At 42.1% G+C, this 23,089-nt stretch overlaps 1 protein-coding gene and 1 long non-coding RNA gene across 2 annotated transcripts in view; both read left to right on the forward strand.

The window, feature by feature from the left end:
- Positions 11,462-12,098, forward strand: LOC110433059. Its single transcript, XR_002450446.1, has 2 exons — positions 11,462-11,710; positions 11,880-12,098. It is a non-coding gene; the product is annotated as an uncharacterized LOC110433059 (long non-coding RNA).
- Positions 13,695-23,089, forward strand: part of LOC8071893 — a 15,880-nt gene continuing 6,485 nt past the window's right edge. Inside the window, exons 1-2 of the mRNA XM_002459979.2 lie at positions 13,695-13,986; positions 15,318-15,538. Coding sequence (XP_002460024.1) covers positions 13,695-13,986; positions 15,318-15,538 — 513 coding nt within the window. The remainder of the gene's footprint in view (positions 13,987-15,317; positions 15,539-23,089) is intronic.

Raw genomic sequence — 23,089 nt, forward strand, 5'->3', positions numbered from 1 at the left:
CCTGTAGCCTGGTGATTCTGTTGGGGTGTTTGCAGAAAGACTTGCTGCCCAAGCCATCCATTATTAGCGTTCATCGGCATAGGCCCTGCCGATGATTGGTAATTGGGCATCATCATTGAATTGACATACCCTGACTGAGCCATATACCTCTGTTGCATCAGCATCGAGTCTGCCGATGTGTTAGGCATCTAGAACATTGGATCTTGAGGATTCCCAGTATGAGGTCTTGCAGTAGTAGTTGTAGTATACCGAGGACTCTGGTTCATCGGCGCATTGGGAGGTGCCGATTGTTGATATTTGGTAACGCAATTAGAAAATGATCCGCAAGCGCACGGATATCGGTGAGCATTTCACCCGGGAGGTTTTCCAGAGTATCGTATTTATATTTTTACCACTGGGAGAAAGGGTGCATCTGACTAACCAAATCTATTGCTACTACCCCTTTAGGCTACAAAGAATGTTTCTCGATGTGAGTGATGTATAGAGAAGACTGCAACCGTAGTCTTGTTCTAACCTTGGTAAGGATGATCTATTGTTCTATTGGGGAGGCTCACGGAATCTAGACAACACAAAGGATGTTCGACCCGCACCTATAAACCTGCCCGTCCTGCTAACAAGATATGGGATACAAAGGTAACTCAGAAATGTCATGTTCCTCGCTACTACCACGGTCCAGCTAGTCAGGGTATATCTATGAGTAACCTAGCCTAAACACCACGTTTACGCTAGCAAGTGATTACTCTAATACTCAACCGGAAGAGGATTAAAGTAAACTCATAAACCAAAGAACAATAAAACAAGAACTTACTAGAATTAGAAGTCGAATTACTGAAGAATCTTAGAAGCAAGCCTCGGGTTAGGAGACTTGATCCCGCAGGTACAACTCGGAGTAGACACCGACAGGCCGGCCTTCCTCCGATCCACACCTCCACTCTATCTCTCTCAATCTAGTAGAAACTAGAAGATCTATTTCTACTTTACATTGGTTGCTAAGCCTAAAAAGAAATATTATTTAGAGAAGAGGTTTTCCTTCGAGGGCACCCCTCAATCTCTATGATAATTTCTTGTCTCCTCCAGGGGCCAGGGGGGTCTCCTTATATAGTCCTCCTCCTCTATGCATTTTTGGGTCGGCAGGCGATGTGGTACTAAACTTTCCACCATATCTCATTAAAATGCACATAGGCCTTAATGGACCAAAATCTGATTTGGGCCCAATTAATCCCGCAGCTCATTTATGTGGAGTCCTTCTTTTATTAATATCTCTTGATTACGAACTCCAAATATAGCAAATAATATATGCATTTCGATCAGCTCGACGAGATCTTTGCAACGGTGTACTCCATTCTGTGATTGGTGGAAACACCTGGGCGGGCGCCCAAGGGGGGTGGGCGGGCGCCCTGCCCCCGGGCCCGTTTGCCTTCTCGTTCGTTCCCGTGGCTTCTGGAGTCTTCTAGATGATAGAAAATTGTGCGGCACATTAATATCTCTATGTAATCCCGATGTGTGGGCCTTTCTTCCATATTTCCTAATAACCCCCTGAAGAAATAGACAAACACCAAAACTCGTGGAATTCTGTCAGATAAAACCCTAAGTCTAGATGTTGATTTTATTTGGATCCTTTTCTTTGTTTATTTGATAATTAAATTTGATACTTAAGGACCGTCAACACCGATGTCATAGAAGTCTTGCCTCTCGTGTCAGTTGTCTGCGACATTCCCGGCGTTAACTCTGGAGGCATACCATAACCCCACCAGTTGGGAGGAAGAGTCAATCCTGACATTGCCGATGCCAACATATCTATAGTCCGTTTAATCTGCCCATCCGAAGTCTGTGGATTGGTTGTCATCGGTGTAGATTGTGTATTCGTGGCTCCCAACGTACTTGGAGGAACGGTAGATTGTGAACCCGCAGCGGCTGTAGTAGCCGATGGAGCTGTGACCACCGGTGACCCTGGCTGATGATAAGTAGGGCCCACATAATCTGGCGGCATCTGTCCTTCCTTGAAAGTTCTTGCCACGGCATTGAAAACCGTATTAGACAGTACGCCGGCTTGGTTGATCAAAGCACGATTGATAGCGCTGTCAACCATCTCTTGAAGCTTGCCAGGATTGGCTTCAAAAGTGACCTGCCGAGGAGTCGGCGGTGCATCCTTCTGAATCACCTCACCGCTTCTGTTCATGCTGAAGGACCTCAGGCACTGCAGCTTGTAGTCCTCCATGGCTTTAGCAATAGCTTGCTTCTGCTCATCCTTGAGATTGGCTTCCGTCACGGGGATGACGTTCTCTTGATCAAACTCAGAGGTCGACATGTTGATCTTGATCTTGAATCGGTCCCACCGGGCGTGCCAAAAGATGTGTTGGTGCAAAAGCTGGTCTGCAAACACAAAGGGCTAATACCCGATTCAAACGTTAAGGCGTGCCAGCCGATTTGACCTTACTATCGGCAAAGGTGGTAACTCGAATACTTTAGTCCTGACAACAGCGATGCGCCCGGATGTCACGGCTAAGAGGTACTCACACGGAACTCGAGAACGCGCCGAGCTTAAGTCGACGAATTCCTAAGAACTCGTAATGAAAAGGAAAAAGTATGACGAAGTCGTCGAAAAGTAGATGCTGGAATATGAGTAAAAACGTGTGTTTGATTGATTGATAGATGTCTCATTACAAGGCCCTAGGGTCTATATTTATACCCTGCTCAAAGAGCTACAACCAGACATGACTAGAACTCGAATTCCAAATTACACAGAATCTGTATACAAAACAATTTAAACAACTAAGGAAAACATAAAACTACCCCCGTGATAGACTGGAACACCTTCACGAACCCATCGGCAGCTTCCAGACTCTCTCTCCGTATCATCGGCGGACTCCCTTGTCGTGGTCATCGGTAGATTCCCTTGCCACAGCCATCGGCACGGACGCATCATCATCTATGGACTTAATCACGTCCAACCCCTTCTTCATCGGCAACCAACCTCATCGGCAACTCATCCTGTATATTAAACACCGCTGACTTACCTTGCTGGCCCATACTTTACCAAACATGGACACGTGCCCAAAAACGGTGTCAACAAGCCGCCAGAGAAAGAAGGAAGAGGACAGGGAACGGATACGCAGATTGGAGGAAGGACTCATAAAGACCCAAGAAGTGGCTCAACGGGCCCTTGAGCGGGAGCAAGCGCTGAAGGCCACAATGGATAAGAAAATCCAAAAGGCCGTGGAGGAAGCTGTAACTTCCCGCCTCCAAAGCTTGTCACAGCCACCGGCCGCCAACATCAGCCCTTGCTCAGCTCATCTAAAGAGCAGTTGTGCTTCTACGGAGGCGCCTGCGAGGCAAGTTGATGACGTAGGGCTGCGATTCCCGGTGGATGACGTCACCGCTCCGTTGACGTCTTGTGAGCTCCATATTCCGGAGGGCGATGGCACAGTAAAGGTGGCTACTGGTGTCGTATCTCCTATCGACCCCACCAAGACACCAAGGATCCACTCTGTCCCAATACTAGCCGGACATGCTTGTGTCTTAGTGGATAGAGTGGTTAGAGGCCGTGAAAATGTGCCTCTCGATATCGAAGGCGGTGATGGAGAGAAGACACTTGGTGAAGCGGAGAAGACATTCATATATTGGAGGAAACGGTACATCATTATTCCTGGGGTGCCGCCGCCACAACCGAACCCTAGCAGGTGCGGATTATTGTGGACGCTACTGCTTTTTCTATAATTATATACTGTATCAAATTACATTTAGTCATGTATACATATACCTTATTTGTTTTTCTTCAAATCCAGGGCCTCCCCCCACCGAAGTCCGTCTGTCCATTCACCGCATGACCATAGTGCCGTGGGACACGACGACGACAACGACGACGTACAAGAGAAGGCCGCATCCCCACTACCGGCCGCCGCATCTCCTCCACGAAGGAATCCAACGCCGCCCGCGGTCGAATCTCCTCCACAACAGCAAGCTCCACCTGCGCCGCTGCCTCAGCCAATGCCGACAACGGCCGCCGCCTCATCGGCACCGGCTGGTGCTGCATCGAGGAGGAAGAGGTCGTCCGCCGAGACACAGAGATCACTCCAACCACCTACGGCAAAGAGGAAAGCTTTGAACACGAAGATCCCGAAGACGACCAAGCTTCCATATGAGAAGACCGATAGGAAGTGCTTGCTGCAAGCAAAGCGGAAGTCAAAGCATTCTTTGAAAAATGCAAAGCTAATAGAAAAGCAGAGCAAGAGCCGCCATACCTAATGTATCCTCGTTCAAAGCTACGTCAAGTGGTGCAGAAAATTACAGACGCGAATCGTGCTGCGAGTAAACAACCAGGGTCAACAATATCAGACTACGACCGTACTGTCCTGAAGAAAATCAAGGCAGACAAAAGAAAAGTCCAGCAAAAAGTGGCACAGCTCGGCGAACAAGCGCAACAATCAGTTCAGCCACTAGTGGTTGCGAATGAGTACGGTTCAAACGCCAACTTGCTGGCAATGACTATACCTGCTAATGTGGACTTAGATGAACTCGGGAATTGGATGGAAGAAACTGGGCTGCCCCTAGAAGCACTTCTAGGGCGTACCGATGCGCCAATCCACGGAGGTGTCGATGACTATCAGAGTCGGTATATTTACGGCGGGAGTATGTGCCACCCTAAGAAGGTACGAGGACTTGGTACGCAAATATACAAGCTGCACGAGTACTACTTGAGAGTCAGCTCAAAACATATAGAAGAAGAATTGATTGCCGTCCGAGTCCGCGACCGACACTACTTCTGTGGAGATGACGTCATATGAATAGATTTTAGTGAAGTACACCAACTTCTCCATATGAATGCTCTCGACAAATCTCTCATGAGCTGCTACTGTCTGTAAGTGATTCTTCCTTTCAATCATTAATCCCATTATAGCATATGTATGTATTCGTAATAACTACGCTCACGATGTGCAGACACATGATGAGAGAACAAAGATTGAAAAAAGACAATCGAATTGGTTTCATCGATCCATATGTCATGTACAAGGACACTAAAACTAAAGATCCATTGAATCTGAAGCCTAAGGAAATGGAGAAGAACCTCCGGAGGTTCTTTTATAACCAAAGGCATACAGAGAAGATACTCTTCCCTTACAATATGGGGTAAGTGTTGTGTTATATCATGTCTTAGTTAATCCGACATTAAGATATACATATATAAGTTGACTCTAAACAAATGCATAGATCATTGGATACTCATTGAGATTAAGATCACGGAACAAAAAATACATGTGTGGGACTCAATGAAAAAAGACCTGGCACTCTATCAAGACATAATAGACATGATCCAGAGGTAAGTATATATCATACTTTAAATATCGATGCGTGCTCCTTTACTTTATTATGCTAGCTATACCTAATCAACGAGCGTCTTATTGGGCAGGGCTTGGGCTTGGCTACAACAAAAATATTATACAGATCTGAATGTGTCACTTCCTCCTCCTGTTTACTCCCTTGGGTGCCCACGCAGCCGTTTGGAACGAATCTATGTGGATACTATGTTTGTGAATTTATGCGGTGCACCCTATTTAAACCTGCTCAAAGTGTTCTAAAAGTAAGTAACATGCATGTGTATACAGTAAATTCATATCTTATTTATTTGTTGGAACTAAATAGATTTTATGTATTTTAATATCTTTTTTAACTAATGCAAAATGGAAGGAGTGGAATATGAAAGATAAAGTGTTCGAGTACACATTACTCCTTAGAGTCCAGGAGACGATCGCCGGATTTATGACGATCGCCGGATTTATCAACGATCGTGTCATTCCGGAAGACGGCGAGTTCCACTTATATCCGCAGGGCTTCAAGCCCATTCCAAACAAGGACGAACACTTGTATGGGCTTTGAGTGGGCGGACAAACATTATGTAATCATTAACCGGTGGCAGCACACTTGATTATTACTTGTACATAATATTATTATTGTAAATGTAATGTGTATGTACGTATGTGTATAGCTATATAATATATATAGATATATATATATTATACGGATAATATATATATGTAGTTTCATACTTTATTTGTGTGCAATAATGACTCTCGTATAGGTGCAACGTATACGGATAATTGCGGTATATACGATTAAATTGGAGAACATATACAATTGAAAACCAAAATCAATAAAGAAATGAAAAGGGAAAAGAAAAAGAAAAAGAAAAAAAAACCTTTAGTCCCGGTTGGTAATACCAACCGGGACTAAACGGGGTGGCCAGGGGTGGCGCCACGTCACTGCCTGGCGCCCCCTGTAGTCCCGGTTGGTACCAACCGGGACTAAATGTCCCCATTTAGTCCCCGGCCGGTGAGCCGGGACTAAAGGTGGGACTTTTAGTCCCGATCTCTTAGTCCCGGCTCGCCACTCGGGACTACAAGTGGTTTTCGACCGGGACAAAAGGCCTGTTCTGTACCAGTGTGTTTATTTTGTTTTGTTTTTATATTTGTTGTTCTAGGTTTCTATTTTTTCAAGAATATCAATCAAATATCAAAATAGTTAATAAATTATGAACCATTAACCCTTGATCTCTTTCTTAAGATTTTTCATCACCAAGTAGTTTATGCAGTTTTGATTAGGAACAAAACTTATATTCCCTACAACTAAAAAGAACAAAAGTAAGACTATTTTATTATGAGACCTCTTTTTTTTGTTCCATCCGTCCGCCAGACCCATGCGTTCCGCGGCTTCTCCCGCATCCGGCGTCGCGTAGACAAGGAAACCCCCGCTGTCTACGCACACAACCACGGCACACACAAGGAAAGCCAGGAGACATCCCGCTATCCACGCTCACACCTCCATCCCTGTCGCATCCCGCTTGCGCCTCCGTCACCGATCGGTCTGACCCTGAGCCTAGCCTGGCCGCCGCAGGAGTCCCCCAGCCCCTGCTGTCCACGCTCGCGCCCTCCATCCCCGTCGCACGCCGAAGCCCTACACCATCACCAATTCGCGCGAGATTTGGACCGATCCTAAGCACGACAAATTCCTCAAGGCGCTGCAGCTGTGAGTCATCCCGCTCCCCTCAGCACTATTCGTGCCCACCTCCGGCGGCGAGTTACTTTGTCGCAAATAATGAGTTTAACTTTGTTTTTTTTTTTGCTGATTTTAATGATGTGCATTTGTGTGCGAATTGAGTAGATCGAAGTACGTTCTAGAGATTAGAGAAATACCTAGCTGAGAAGTATTTATTATAGCTTAATGAAATACTTAAGATGTCTACTCTGATTGGATTACTACTAGAGATTAGCTACAGACTTACCTAGCTAAGAAGTACGTACTTGCCTACAGAATGCAGCTGAGATGTACATACTGTATGATTTGGGTTTTACCATCAGTACCTATTCTAAAGGCTTGCTATCTGCATTTGCTTTAATTAGATGCTGATCTCTTGTCATATTGGACTTTATTCTTTCACATCTTTTTTGTTTGTAAAAATATTGTTTGGCCTATTTGTATCCAACATTTAAATTGATATTCATGTCTTATTATGTATTTGGGAACCATTCTACTTGTACTTTGCCCTCTGTAGTTACTCTTAAACAAACTAATCATATTGGAACAATCTTTTGCCTGAACTGTAAAAATTTAGAACGTGTAACTATTGTGTCCACTACATGTCCTGTCTGCAATGCATAGTGGACAGGGTCTTATTGGCCGTGCTGGAACCTTAAACACTTATGGCCAACAAAAGTAAACTGTTAAGTCTCTCTGAGTGTTATTCTGAGCTATTAGTTCTTCGAGCAGATCAAACACAGGTATACAACCACATAGTGAGAGATTATGTTCTCTCAAGTTCTTGGCATTTTGGTTTCTTTTCTCGCCTTATGAATTGGTTGTTCGATGGTTTTTCATTTAGGACAAGAAGAAATTCTTTCACTTTTGTCTCGGCTAAGAGAGCAACAAGCTTCGAGGTAATATATCATTGTTGGATTCTCAATTGCAAAATAAACTAGAAGAACTTCCCGCGCATTGCTGCGGGTAGTCAAGAGAAAATACAGATAGATTTGAATGTAAACCACTGGGAATACAGATGTATTTGGATGTAAAATACTGAAAAATAAAGTATATATGTATGATGTTGATAATGCATGTACACTTATGAACTTGTTATGCAAATAAATCACACATCAACTATAGAAAAAATCAAAAAAAGAATCACAAAACCTTATGCTTTAACTATATCAACATATATCACTCGGCAAGAAAATACGTCTAATATATGTTTTTGAGAGAAACTTAATTTGTAGATGCAACAACTGAATAGATTAGGCCTGCAAAATAATCAGATTTATAAAAGTAAGGGGGAAAACACTAACGGGGGCAGTGGCACCAGTGGCGGAGGGAAGGGGGGGCTGAGGGGGGCCTGGCACCCCCCAACCTTCCCATAACTCCCTTAATACACCACATAGATTAGATGTTTAATTATCTAATTAGCTAGTTAATGATATTATCTGTACTAAGATTTTTATTCTTATTTCATATTAATCTCTAATAGTTTCTTATACAAATAGAATCTAGATCTTTCTAATATTTTCTTCATATCTTTTATTTTTATTATTGCCTATCAAACATCAGTTTGTCCCCTACCACACACTTTAATTAGCTAGTTAATTGAAAATCAGCGTTTTTCTTGTTTAATCCTTCTGATTGATCTCCAACAATGGGATCTATATTATTTAGCATTAGTCTTGCTATTATCTTTCTTATCTCCTATGCTTCTATCAATATTCGTCTAAACTCTAAACGGTCATTTAGCCCGTTGTACTCAACTTTTAAACACTAACAGTGGTATGGTGTTTCTGTTTAGCCTTCTATTTAAATAACTGTTTTACCTGTTTAAGTGATCGTTTTGTCTAAGACTAAATGATATGTAACTGATTGTTTGTCATTTGATGTTAGGATCTAGTACTAATTAATTTTGCCCCCATTTAACTACTTGTTTTTATTGTGATTCTTTTCCTGGGCAAAGAAATAGAATGATCAGGTGAAGGTTAGAGGCTTGAGACTAGTTAAATTTTTCTTTAATTTTTTTAGTTTTTCTGCTTTTTTTGCATCGCAATACAAACGTTTATTTTGGTGCTATGTACACCTTTGTCATGTAATATTTTGACACACATGATTGTTCTTGGTTTGCACGGCCCCTCCTATGTTCAAATCCTGGCTCCGCCCCTGGGCAGTGGGATAGTGGGACATCACAAAATATCGTACAGTACATGATCTGCGACTGCAAGGAATGAAGGATAGCCTGCATATACACTAATGAAAAGACCATGATCCAATTTACGACAAACAACACATGATCAGCCAGCGGTACCAAGAGGAGAGACGGGAATGAGGACCGTCCAGTGGACATGCAGTGTGTGGCATCTTGTCTTGTGAAGATCATAGACTGGAATAGATTAGGGAAAAGTATGCTTGGAAGAGACAGATGGTGAGCCAGCAATTATTGATGAGCGGACTGGCCAAAAGCGAGGTGTATCATGGACTGGATGGAGTATATATAGAGCTGAGCACAAACTATGGGTAAGGATATAAATAAGAGGGCATCAAACGATTCAGCTGCTCAATTGCTCCTGCCGGTTGTTCATTTGTTGCCTGCCTATATGGAAGTGGAGCAGAATAGTCACCTTAGAAGGATGTGAGAGTTGAATGTTGGATGAAGTCACAACAGAGAAGGTGCCGGGTGCAAATTTTTGCTATGGCTTTTGGAGGCAGAGTTAAATTGGTGCATTAAAGGAAAACCAAATGAAGAAGACAATGGTGTCTGCCTCTTCGTTATTTGACGTCAAAACTCAGTGACTTGATGGGATCCAACAAAAAAAATTAGTGTTTGAATGTAGTATTAATTTAGTGGGGTCATCGTGATGATGTGGCTTCATGAAATCATAGAGAAATATGATAGTGGGGTTCTCTTTTATAAGAGATATAGATGCCTTTTATTCAGAATACAAGATCCGATTCCTAATTGCAAACTAAATATAATATTTTTTATATCATCATAGTGTTGTGGATTTGTGGTTGGATGGATCTGATTTGAGATACCCAGATAGGGATTCTTAGATGTTTCCTTCAGAGTCAGACAAGCAACCATGACAAATTGGCTAACTTGCTATCACTTGCATCATAGTAGATGTCAATTTTGTTGAATTAGTAGAACTGCTATCACTTGCAGGTAGTAATAAACTGCCTAAAGTTTTATATGAAATACAACCCAGTTCATTTAAATATAGAGCACATGAAAATGGATAATAGCTCTCTAGCTCATATTAGTTTCACTTCAAAGGTGTTAGGAATTTGCCTTCATCTGGAAACCTCAACAAGGAATATTGCATCTGATTTTTGACAAAATAAATATAGGTGAATCACATGCTAATACTCTGACAAACATGTTAGTCTGCAAAAAAATAGAAGCTCTTAATTTTGAGCATTAATTACTTATAGTTTTTTGTCCACTCATGTATTTGTGCTTTCATCAAAAATAGTTTTCCTTTAATCTCTATGGTTCTTTTACTGAAGGAAAGGACCATGGTTATTCTATTGGTTTATATACACCTTTCCTTCAAGATGATTAGCAACTGAAAGCCATTAATGACCTATTTAACTTTTTTGGCAATAATGAGATTTATTGGGCACATTATTTCAAAGGCACAGTATTGCTAAAAGTGACAGGAAAGGTTGAGGATGCTACCGAGCTACAAACACTTTTATTCAGTGCTGCTTTTCTAGATTGGGTAAATAAAAACAATTCATAGGGCTTCTATATTTTTAAAAGAATAGTTTTTGTACTACTGTGAATTTCCTTTGTAGTTTTGAATAATTATAGTCTGAGCTTTCTGAAACTTGACTGGAAAACAGAATATCTTATCACTTATCAGTAATGAGAAACTGAAGGATGGTGCATCTGCTATCCATCTTTCTCTTCCCTGTAATATGGCAGCAAGGTCTCAAGTTCTTCCAGATATTATATGATCCTATAGCCAATATGTACTACGCATAGATGGTATTCGCTTCATACTGGCCGAGGTTGGGCTCAACTCCTAATCTTTCTCACCATTTGTTAGTTTACCACTTCTCGATTAGGTATGTATGGTCAGTTCCCAGTGACTATTCCCAGTGCATGATTTGTCTTTTTCACTAGTGTTTTCAAGCTTAAGTATGGTCACCTTACTTTGTTCTCTACTATTTTTGTATTATATTAAATTCAGTAGCATGATGGTAGGGGAAATGGGGTGTATGACAATGCTTGGATAGGTAACCATGATTATCTTGTTAGTAATGCATCAACAAACTGGCACATTTACTAGAGGTAGAGCATTGGGCCTCTCTCTTAAAAATTGAAGATGTTATGAGGGATGAGCAAGAGGAGCATGATGTCGTTATCTTTATACGACAGCTTCCGAACAGGAACTTACTACTCCCTACTAACAAGCATAATGACCATCACTCTTCGATGAGATTGGTTCCCTATGAAAATTGTATTATACTGAAAGCTACTAAAACATGGATAGCTCTTGACACATTTTGCTTGCAGTGCAACTATATAAGCCTCTAGAAATTACATTTCTACATTCTTGATAAATATCTTCAGGTTTATAAAGCCTTGGAAATTTGACACTGGGAACTGGGAAGGTGATCCAAATGAGGGCTATAAGATGCATGTATATGGGAGGCCAAAGAAGGGAAGGCATATCAGGTGACATATATAATGCACCAAGTAACATTATTTTTATTTTATTAGCTATTATTAATTTCATACTACTTTGTAGAATGCATGTCACTTGCTTTCATGTCCCATTCAGTTGTCTCACCATGCTTTTGAGTGTTCTTGACCTAAAAAGATCTTACTCCGCAATTGTTAATAGTAGGCGAGAGGAATATCAAAGAGATTGATAGGTGCAGAATGGAGGGGACACTCGGACTGGTGCTCCATCGGCATGGCATACGCTGATACATGTTAGCGTGGGATGTTGCAATTGTGTGTACTCTATGACACTATGTGTGCCTCGAGTGCGACGAAACCTCACCTTGGCTCGCTGTGCGAGTCACCTTGTGAATGAATAATTGAATATAATTTGATTGTAGTTTAGAATTCTCATACTCTAACGGGTGAACTGATAATACATATTTAATCTATCCACTCTTGCTGACAGGTATTAATATTTACATATATACTTGAACTCATGTATAATATTACACATATGATTGTTAAATTATAAACTTTGTTTTTTTATTAAGTGTCACTTTAGCGTTGATATTTATTTTAGTATTATCAATTTATTGTGCGATCTATATATTTTCAGTATAAAATAATGATTATCCCGTAGCAACGTACGGGCACACTACCTAGTTTTATTAAATTATGGATCATTAACCCATGACCTCTTTCTTACGATTTTCATCACTAAGTTGTTTAAGCAGTTTTGATTAGGAACAAAACTTATGTTATTATAATACTATTTTGTTGAGGTCCAACGAATCAAACTATGAACTAATGTCTTGAACAGTTTATTGTACACTTCAGTCTAAATAAATTTGTCTCCGAACTATATTCATGTTTAAGTGTAATCCACAATGAGAGGTACCATGTGCGACACTCTCATGTCATTCCTTCATCGATAACTAACTACTTACTGATTTTAATTAGAGATTAAAATTACATATTTTTATGAGTAAACAAAGCACATAACTCAATGTTTAACAATACCAATGTTTTGATAGAATAAAATTAAAGTTATAATATATATACAAATATTTTCTTTTGTGTTTTGCAATGAGAGAAAAAAGTATCAATATTGGATTCTAAATTTGATATTGGATTTGTGCGACATTGTTCTATTATTACTATCCACAATAATCTATATTATGCATGTCATAGTCATTGTAAAAATAAATATAGCTTTCAAATTTTCTAGAAAGGGTAAAACAACAAATAGATACATATCATTCTAGTCATCGTAAATGTGTGATAGCTTTTTAATCACGTTGCAACGCACAGACATATTTGCTAGTACTAATAACCGTTAAAACACATGAATAAATAATTTGAAAACGATGAAGTTATGATATACTTATAAGTAATTTTTTTTACTTTGCAATGGGAAAAAAATCAATTAGGATTTTATTTTAATTTGATACAAACATTATGGAAGGTATTGCCATCATAAATAAATTATAGCTTTTATACTCTATATAGGAAATATTGAATATACTCCATCCGTCCCAAAAAGAGTGTCGTTTTAGGTTTTTGTGCCACAAGTTTGACTCGATTTATAGAAAATATATGCAATATTTATATTTCTAAATAAATTTGTAAAAAAACTAGACTTAAAGATCTTTCCAATGATACTAATTAGATACTATAAATACTAATATTTTTTACTATATATTTAATTAAAGTTATTTCTCGTAAAGCGAAAACGACACTTATTTTGGGACGGAGTGAGTAAATAGATATTTACAGTTCCCATCACTGTTCTATAAAAGTTTAATATTTTTTTGGCAACGAGCATCCATATTTGCTAGTATTTGAAAAAAATACAATATATATATATATATAATTAAAAAATTCCGATTTATGCACGGTTGGAGAGGTAACAAAAGCAGCCCAAGGGCCCATTATATATTTTTAAGCTCCCGCGTGGGCTTCTGAAGGCTCGAGTGGGTACTATAATTACGCGATGTCCGCCGTCCAGCGCGCGAGTCCGTATGCTATCGAGATGGAGGTAGCGGGGGATCAGGCGAGGAGAAGTGGCCGCCGCCGCCACGAAAGGAAGGCCTCGAGGAGGGGTCGCCATCTCCTCGAGAGGAATTCCGAGTTGAAGAATCCACCGATTCGATGCGGCGAAGAGGAGGAGGAGGATAACTTGGTGATCGTGGACGAAGATGAGGGGGACAAGGACGAGATGCGTTGGTTCCGTCGCAACTGGGAGCTGGCCTTTGGCCGTTCGTACGGCTCCTTCGAAGACAAAAGTATGTACTCCCTCGATCTGTATACAAATGTTTCTTTGGCACCACAACTACAGAACCATTTAATTTTGCATGCAATAACCTGATCGCTATATGCTTGATAACGTGGGGAAATCTTTACTCTGGAAATAATACAGTCTGCTTATATATGGACTCCATAGATACAGGAAGGGAGATGTACAGATGGGACCTGAACACTTAAGTCATCAATTCCTGTGTTCGGAGGGAAGGATTTGGTACCAAAACATATGATTAGAAAGGTTTGGCACCTTACCAGATGACAAAGTGCCAAATATATAATAACTTCTGTTTCAGTTTCAGGTGCATGATGTCCTGTCAAATAACTTCCGAATCAACTTATACTAGACACATGACATGAGATTTTATCAAAGTCTAGGTCAAGATATTCAACTTTGTTGTTCCCTTGTTCTTCATAGCACATATGTTCTGACAGAAAATTGAAGTGGGATAAGCAGTTTTTAACTTTTTGTTTGCTTTGCTTATTCTATCTACGTGTTTATTGCCCTTGACTCCACTATTATTATTGTCCTCAAATAATTCAATGAGTCCTTTTGCTAATGTTCATGATTCTTATGGCGTCGTCTAGCTACTGCCTAGGCCCTAGGCTATAAGGTGGGTGAGAAATCTAGATGTTCCCATTGCTATGACCAAAAGTCAGCAAAAGAGAGGGAGGTAGGGAGAAACAAGGAAGAACAGGAGGCGAGTGGGTCAGGAATGCCAAGAATATGCAGCTGCTGCCATCTCCCCTTGCTTTGGAGCTGTTGGCTGTTGCAGAACTTGCTCCAGTCAGCCGCAGGCAAGTGGGACAGCTGATCTGGTAGGGGATGGCAGCAGTGACCGATTTGTGGGTGCAGAGCAGTGAGGAGAAGGAAGAGAAGCGGCAGAGAGAAAATTCGGACGGCGACGGTGCATCAGGAGGGAGGGATGGAGGGGGGCACTCGCGCGAGGAAGAGAGAGCAGCTGTTCTAGGAATCATGGCTTTCATAGATCTAGGTCATGGCAGGTTGGGGTACATGGGTTGGCCTTCTTGCCCCTGCTTCCTTCTTTGTTTTCTTGTTTCTTTTCCTTTTCCTCCTTGATGCTGCTGTTTTGCAGTTTGTTATATGTAGACCTCTCGCCTTATAAGCACCTGACCGATTGGAAGGGGCTGGCGTGCCCCAGCTCGCCTTACCGCCTTAAGAACCATGCTATTGTTAGATCTATATACGAGCTGAGTGGGACATGAAAAGGAACTAACAAAGATATCAAACTCAACATCTACAATGTAGTTTTGTGATGATAACTATGTAATACCTTTTTATCTTTGCTTGCAGCACCTCTGGGTCCCATGCGCTATACAGAGGGAACCATTCCAAAAGATGCTTGTTGTGAGACTATTGTGCAGATCTTCTCAGTCCAAGTGACAGAACTAAAAGATGGTCTCAAGTGGCCACTACATGTCTATGGTCATGTTGCTGCTAGGGACTTGATGGATCATAATCGTAACCTTCTTTTTGAACGCGAAAGGGACAACTGCCAAATCCTCTCTCAACAGGTATCTGACTGTATCTATTTATACATTTTATTACTTCTTTTTTAATTTATACGTTTTTGCCATTTCTTGCAGCTAGTGCCACTTAATACTCTATTGATCTATAATAATCCTTTGTGTACTTGATTATGTATTCCCTATAATGGCTAATATTTTTCTATGTCTTTGCTACCATCACAATTTGGTAGTACCCAAACTCTCCATTTAGTTCCTAGTTAGCAAAATTTTTTTTGGGGGTTAACAAAGTTCAGTTAGAAGTTCAATGGACAGCTTAGGCACAACCAAACCGTAAATATAGTGAAGACCACCCAGAAAACACAGTGATTAAATTGTTGGAGACCCAATCTTTCTTTTATGATATATATGGTTGTCAATCAGAATTTGGAAACTCAATATGAACAGCCAAGGCAACAACAAAACTGTGAATGGCAAAGCCCTAGAAAAGACAAACCATATTGTAGAGAACTCATCATTAGAAACTATAAATGCCTTCTACTATACCAGTCTGTTGATGCAAAACTGATCTGCAAACACAAAGGGCTAATACCCGATTCAAACGTTAAGGCGTGCCAGCCGATTTGACCTTGCTATCGGCAAAGGTGATAACTCGAATACTTTAGTCCTGACAACAGCGATGCGCCCGGATGTCACGGCTAAGAGGTACTCACGCGGAACTTGAGAACACGCCGAGCTTAAGTCGACGAATTCCTAAGAACTCGTAACAAAAGGAAAAAGTATGACGAAGTCGTCGAAAAGTAAATGCTGGAATATGAGTAAAAACGTGTGTTTGATTCATTGATTGATTTTTATTACAAGGCCCTAGGGTCTATATTTATACCCTGCTCAAAGAGCTACAACCAGACACGATTAGAATTCGAATTCCAAATTACACGGAATCCGTATACAAAACGATGCAAATAATTAAGGAAATAACAAAACTATCCCTCGTGACAAACCGAAACTCCTCCACATAACGACCGGCAGCTTCCGGACTCCCTCTTTGCATCATCGGCAGACCCTTTGCCATAGTCATCGGCAGACTTTCTTATCTAGCCATCGGCACCATATTACTGCCTGTGGACTTAGTCACGTTCAACTTCTCCCTCATCGGCAACCATCCTCATCGGCAACCCACTTTGTAAACATCGTACTGCCACCTTATCCTGCCATCCTAGACACGTGCCCAAAAACGGTGTCAACACATGCCCCCCAGGTTCGGAGTATAAAACTGTTAATGCTCTGAAATTCTCTGCAGTAATGATGCCTTTTCCCGCAATTAATGCTCCTAATCTGGTAACCGACAACCTCAATCTGAACAACTCTGATCCTATTCCTCCGCAGATTTCTCGAAATCCCCAACTTCCTAAACGGGCATTTTTCTCAGCCGTACATCGGCAACAATACCGTTACAAAGATCTGCCGATGTTCTGACCAGGATATTCGCACAAACGGTTACTTCTCCTCTATCCGCCCATCGGCAATATGACCGTTATAGAATATTGCCGATGGACCGACCAGGAGATCTCGCACAGTAAAATATCTTCAGATAATGACCGCTTCCCGACAAATCACCTGCACAATCCCTAGATTACCGTGCGAACAGTTACCATATCCACCTGAGTACCCTCGGATTTCTCGGATGCGGCAAAGAGATAAGTCGGATTTGCCCTTGCCCATTTTGTCCTATAAATAGTTCCTTCTTGGGTACTCCTTCCCCATCACACCATTCTACTACCCAACTTTACTTTTCCAGCGGCGGCTTACCCTTGTATTCCTTTTGCAGGTTGACAATATTCCTCCACTGGTTAGCAGGAGTGGCAGGCCGATCGACTTGCTCCCATCAGGCCCGATTTCCTCAATCGGCCACAATGCTCCCACTCTAGCTTCCATCGTGCATCAGGGTGTACGCCTCAGGAAAGTCACCACCAGAAGAACCCAGACATCACCAACGGTAGCTGCTCCCACTCTTGTGCGGGCTTTCAAGGCAATTTGTCAAATCTTTTCCTTTATGCTGACTATCTTTATATCGGCTATATTTATGCTTATAAACTCTTGTTCATTATTGCAGCAAACCGGCGCATCGGCGAAAGCCAGGCGTGAGAGTACCGATGCCCCCCAGTCTAGCCAACCCAAGAGAAAGGGCACCACGGGTGCTAAGACTGGAACAAAGCGCCAGAAGGTAGCAATTCCCCCTCCTCCTCCGGTATCTCCAATTCCGGTGGAGTCTTCTCCTTCTTCTCCAGAAGCCCAGCCACACCAAGCACCATCTCCCCCACCTATGCAGGAAGCACCACAGATAGAAGAACCCCAACAGGAAGGATCTCAAACAGAAGATACATCAGCTGACATGGGTGAACAAACAACTGGCCCGGTGGGTCCAGTTATTCCATCGGCAGTTCTCCCGGTTCAGACAACCGTTGTCCCTCCTCCAGGTAACATACTTCAATATCGCTACCGATGAACTTATTCTTATTTAGTCTCATAACTCCTTTTGTCTTCTTTCAGTTGATATCGTTCCATCGGCAATCTCAGCCGATCAACCTGTAGCTCCATCGGCATCTTTGGCCGATCAGCCTGCAGCTCCGTCAGCACTTCTCAGTCAAAGACAAGAGATCGCCTTGAAGCAAGTAAGTCACCGTTTACCGTTAGCACTATTTGCCGATTCTATGAGTATGAGCTAATTTTGCTTTCCCTCCCAGGAACAAGATTCTCCCGATAGCCTGTTCTCCTTCGCCATCGATCTCTCTGAAGAAGAAGGTGAAGAAGCAAGCTCTTCTCAGACGGTCGGCATCACATCGGCAGAGATCAGGGTCAGGCTGGAAGAATTGTCAGCTCTCCTTCACCAGGACACAGCGCAATTGGTTGATGATTCGGACCCTACCAAGACCCTGTTCAGAACTCTCAGAGGCCAAATCCCAGCCGATGTTGAAGAAATCCTGTTCCAAGCCGCTCATCTGGAGAGTCGCCAGCTGCAGTACCAGAGAGCTTCTCGGCGTCTTGCCGATAGAGCCGCTCAGACTCAACTCTCCGATGAAATGAGGAAAGAGAAGCTTTTGACCGATGAGAAGCACAAGAACATCGGTATCCTGAGATCTTCTGGAGACGCGCTGAAGCAGAAGATATCCGATCTATCGGCAAGAAAAGAATCCCTGTTGGCGGAACTCAAGGAAGTAGAGAACGCTCTGTCCCAAGCCCAACAGGAAGAGAGCCAATTGCCAGAGACCATCAGACTTCTTGAGCACGAGCGAAATGCTCATGGTCGCAAGGCACTTCAACTGAAGAAGAAGCTGAAGCCGATAGAAGGTTCTGCCGATGATGACATCAAGGAGATAGAAGCAGCCAACCAAATTCGGCTACGCGCTATATTGGCAATCCAGACGCTGCTTAACACATAGAGTTTCCACCGGCATTATATCTGCGCTTTCCTGCTTCCTCAGCTTTTAGTCTAGCCGATAGGACTGTTATCGGCACCTAAACTTTTGAAACACCAAGTCTTGTCCCCAAGCATTTGGATCCAGCCGATAGGAGTGTTATCGGCACCTAAACTTCTATGCATCGACCCATATACTGGGGTAGTACTTCTTTAAATATTTGCCGTTTAATGCTCTGGGAAATTCAATTCCTTCGAGGGTTTCTAGAATGTAGGCATTACCAGGAGCCGATCGACTTATCCGATAAGGACCCTCCCAATTAGGAGACCACTTTCCAAACTTCGAACTTTTGGTCCCAATTGGTAAAATTAATTTCCATACCAAATCCCCATCGGCAAACTCTTTAGCCTTCACTTTCTTATCATACCATCTAGCAACTCTCTTCTTATTTTCTTCTATACTCATTAAAGCTTTTAACCGATGCCCTGCTAGATCGTCCAATTCATCGGTCATCAAAGTGGCATAACCATCGGAAGTTAATTGATCTTGAAAAGATAATCGCCTAGATCCAGCCTTAATTTCCCAAGGCAACACTGCATCATGTCCATACACCAATTGATAGGGTGATACTTTGGTCGATCCATGACAAGCCATCCGATAAGACCACAATGCTTCATTTAATAATGTATGCCACCGTTTAGGATTTTCTTCAATCTTTCGTTTAATAAGCTTGATAATTCCTTTGTTAGATGCTTCGGCCTGCCCATTGGCTTGAGCATAATAAGGAGAAGAATTCAACACTTTAATTCCCATACCGATTGCGAATTCATCGAACTCCCCCGATGTGAACATGGTGCCCTGATCGGTAGTAATCGTTTGGGGAATCCCAAATCGGTAAATAATATGCTCCTTCACAAAATCAATCATATTGGCCGATGTGACTTTCTTCAAAGGAATAGCTTCAACCCACTTAGTGAAATAGTTAGTGACAACTAGAATGAACTTATGCCCTTTGCTAGATGGTGGATAAATCTGGCCGATCAGATCGATGGCCCATCCCCGGAACGGCCAAGGCTTTATTATAGGATTCATAGCCGATGCGGGTGCTCTCTGGATATTACCAAACTTTTGACAACCTTGACATCCCTTGAAATATTTAAAACAATCTTCAAGTATGGTTGGCCAAAAATATCCATTCCTTCGAATCATCCACTTCATCTTAAAAGCTGACTGATGCGCTCCACACACTCCTTCATGGATTTCCCCCATCAAACTTCTAGCTTCATCATCACCCAAGCATCGGAGAAGAATTCCGTCGATAGTTCGATAATACAATTCATTTTCAAGGAGCACATACTTGGTTGCTTGAAATCGAACCCGTCTTTCAACTTTTTTGGATGGATCTTTTAGATAATCAATAATTTCTTTCCTCCAATCACCGGCACCGACTGCCGATGTCGCATTAATCATTGGCTGATATCCCGAGGCATGCTGAGCTAACCGATTAGTGTCTTCATTATGCAATCGGGGAACATGCTCCAATCGGAAATCCTTGAATTCCTTTAACAGTTGCATACTTCTCTCGAAATAAGTTATGAGAACTTCACTTCGGCATTCATAGCTTCCGGCCAATTGATTTATAACCAACATAGAATCCCCGAATATTTCAACAGCATCAGCACGAACTTCTCTTAACAACTCCAATCCCTTGATCAGAGCCTGATACTCAGCCTGATTATTTGTTGATGTGGCAACAATCGGCAAGGAAAACTCATACTTCCTCCCCTTAGGGGAAACTAATACAATGCCGATTCCTGCCCCCCGGTCACAGGTAGATCCATCAAAGAAGAGCGTCCAGGGTAGAATTTCCAAGGTTTCCACTAGACCGCAATGCTGAGTCACAAAATCGGCCATAATCTGCCCTTTGACTACCTTAGCCGATTCGTAACGCAAATCGAACTCCGACAGCGCTAAAATCCATTTACCGATCCTACCACTCATAATCGGCATAGATAGCATGTATCGGACCACGTCATCTTTGCAAACAACAGTGCATTCGGCCGATAACAGGTAATGTCTCAGCTTGATACATGAAAAATATAAGCATAAGCATAGTTTCTCAATGGCCGAATACCTGGTTTCAGCATCAATCAACCTCCTACTCAAATAATAAATTACCCTTTCTTTCCCTTCAAATTCTTGAACTAAAGCTGAACCGATAACCGATCCATCGGTAAATAAATACAATCTGAAGGGCTTCCCTTGTTGAGGTGGAACTAGAACCGGAGGATTTACTAGATACTTCTTGATTTCATCCAGAGCCAACTGCTGTTCTTCTCCCCAAATAAACTCTTGATCGGCTTTCAATTTAAGAAGAGGACTGAAAGCACGAATCCTACCAGACAAATTCGATATAAATCTCCTGATAAAATTTACCTTGCCGATCAAGGATTGGAGCTCGGTTTTGTTGGTAGGGGCCACTATTTTATTGATGGCATCAATAGATCTTCGACTAATTTCAATACCCCTCTGATGTACCATGAAACCAAAAAACTGCCCTGCCGATACACCAAATGCACACTTGTTGGGATTCATCTTCAATCCATGCTTCCTTGTGCACTCTAACACTTTTTGTAAATCGGCAAGATGCTTTGAGAAATCTCCATACTTAACCACCACATCATCAATATAAATCTCCACGAGCTTGCCGATGAACTCATGAAATATAAAATTCATAGCCCTTTGATAAGTAGCACCAGCATTCTTCAACCCAAAAGTCATGACTATCCATTCAAATAGCCCAACATGACCAGGACACCTGAATGCGGTTTTTGGAATATCCTCCTCCGCCATGAATATTTGATTGTAACCTGCATTACCATCCATGAAGCTGATGACCTGATGACCAGCCGCAGCATCAACTAGTAGATCGGCGACAGGCATTGGGTATCCATCCATCGACGTAGCTTTATTGAGATTCCTGAAATCAATGCACACCCGAAGCTTCCCGTTCTTCTTGTAAACCGGAACAACATTGGAAATCCACTCGGCATACCGACACTGCCGAATAAACTTGGCTTCAATAAGTTTGGTGATTTCGGCCTTAATATCAGGTAGAATGTTAGGATTACATCGGCGGGCTGGTTGCTGATGTGGCTGAAATCCAGACTTGATGGGTAACCGATGTTAAACAATTGATCGGTCTAAACCAGGCATCTCGGTATAATCCCAAGCAAAGCAATCTTTATATTCCTTTAACAAACTAGTCAATTGTTGCTTACTCTCAGGATGTAATTTAGCACTAATAAAAGTAGGCCTAGGCTTATCACCACTACCTATATCTACTTCTACCAAATCATCGGCCGATGTGAATCCCTGGCCTAATTTTCCATCATCGGCGAATCTATCCATTAAAAACCGTCGTCAGAACCGACTGCTTGGATCGGTGGAATCTCATAATCGGCAACTTTGAGAAAATCTTTCTCCCAAACTTCTCCTGAAATGCACCTGGTCCTTTCGTAAGTATCCGCTTCTGCCGATGCGATAACATAAGAAGAATCTCCTGGGACAATCTCAATCTTGTCACCTACCCACTGAACCAAGCATTGATGCATTGTAGATGGGATACAACAATTGGCATGAATCCAATCTCTTCCCAATAATAAGTTGTAAGCACCTTTTCCGCTGATCACGAAAAAAGTTGTCGGCAAGGTTTTGCTGCCGATGGTCAACTCTGCACATATCGCCCCCTTGACTGGAGACACGTTTCCTTCAAAGTCTTTGAGCATCATATCGGTCTTGGTCAAATCTTGATCCCCTTTCCCAAGCTTCCGATATACTGCATACGGCATAATATTAATAGCAGCTCCACCATCAACTAGGATCTTGGTCATTGGCTGCCCATCAACCCTTCCTTTGAGGAACAGAGCTTTAAGATGCTGCCTCTCGTCATCGGCAGGTTTCTCAAAGATAGCCGTCATCGGATCCAGAGCCAACTGAGCTATCTGATCAGAAAATTCCAACTCATCATCACTGGCTGGTGCAAGAAACTCCATCGGCAACATGAAGACCATGTTGACGCCTGCCGATGGACCTTCCCTCTTAGTGTCTGACGGCTGCCGACTTCCAGAGTTCTCTCCCTTGTTTAGCTCTTCTTGCCTTTCACGTTGCAATCTCCTTTTTT

Source organism: Sorghum bicolor, chromosome 2, assembly GCF_000003195.3.
Source record: "Sorghum bicolor cultivar BTx623 chromosome 2, Sorghum_bicolor_NCBIv3, whole genome shotgun sequence".
NCBI classification, from domain to species: domain Eukaryota; kingdom Viridiplantae; phylum Streptophyta; class Magnoliopsida; order Poales; family Poaceae; genus Sorghum; species Sorghum bicolor.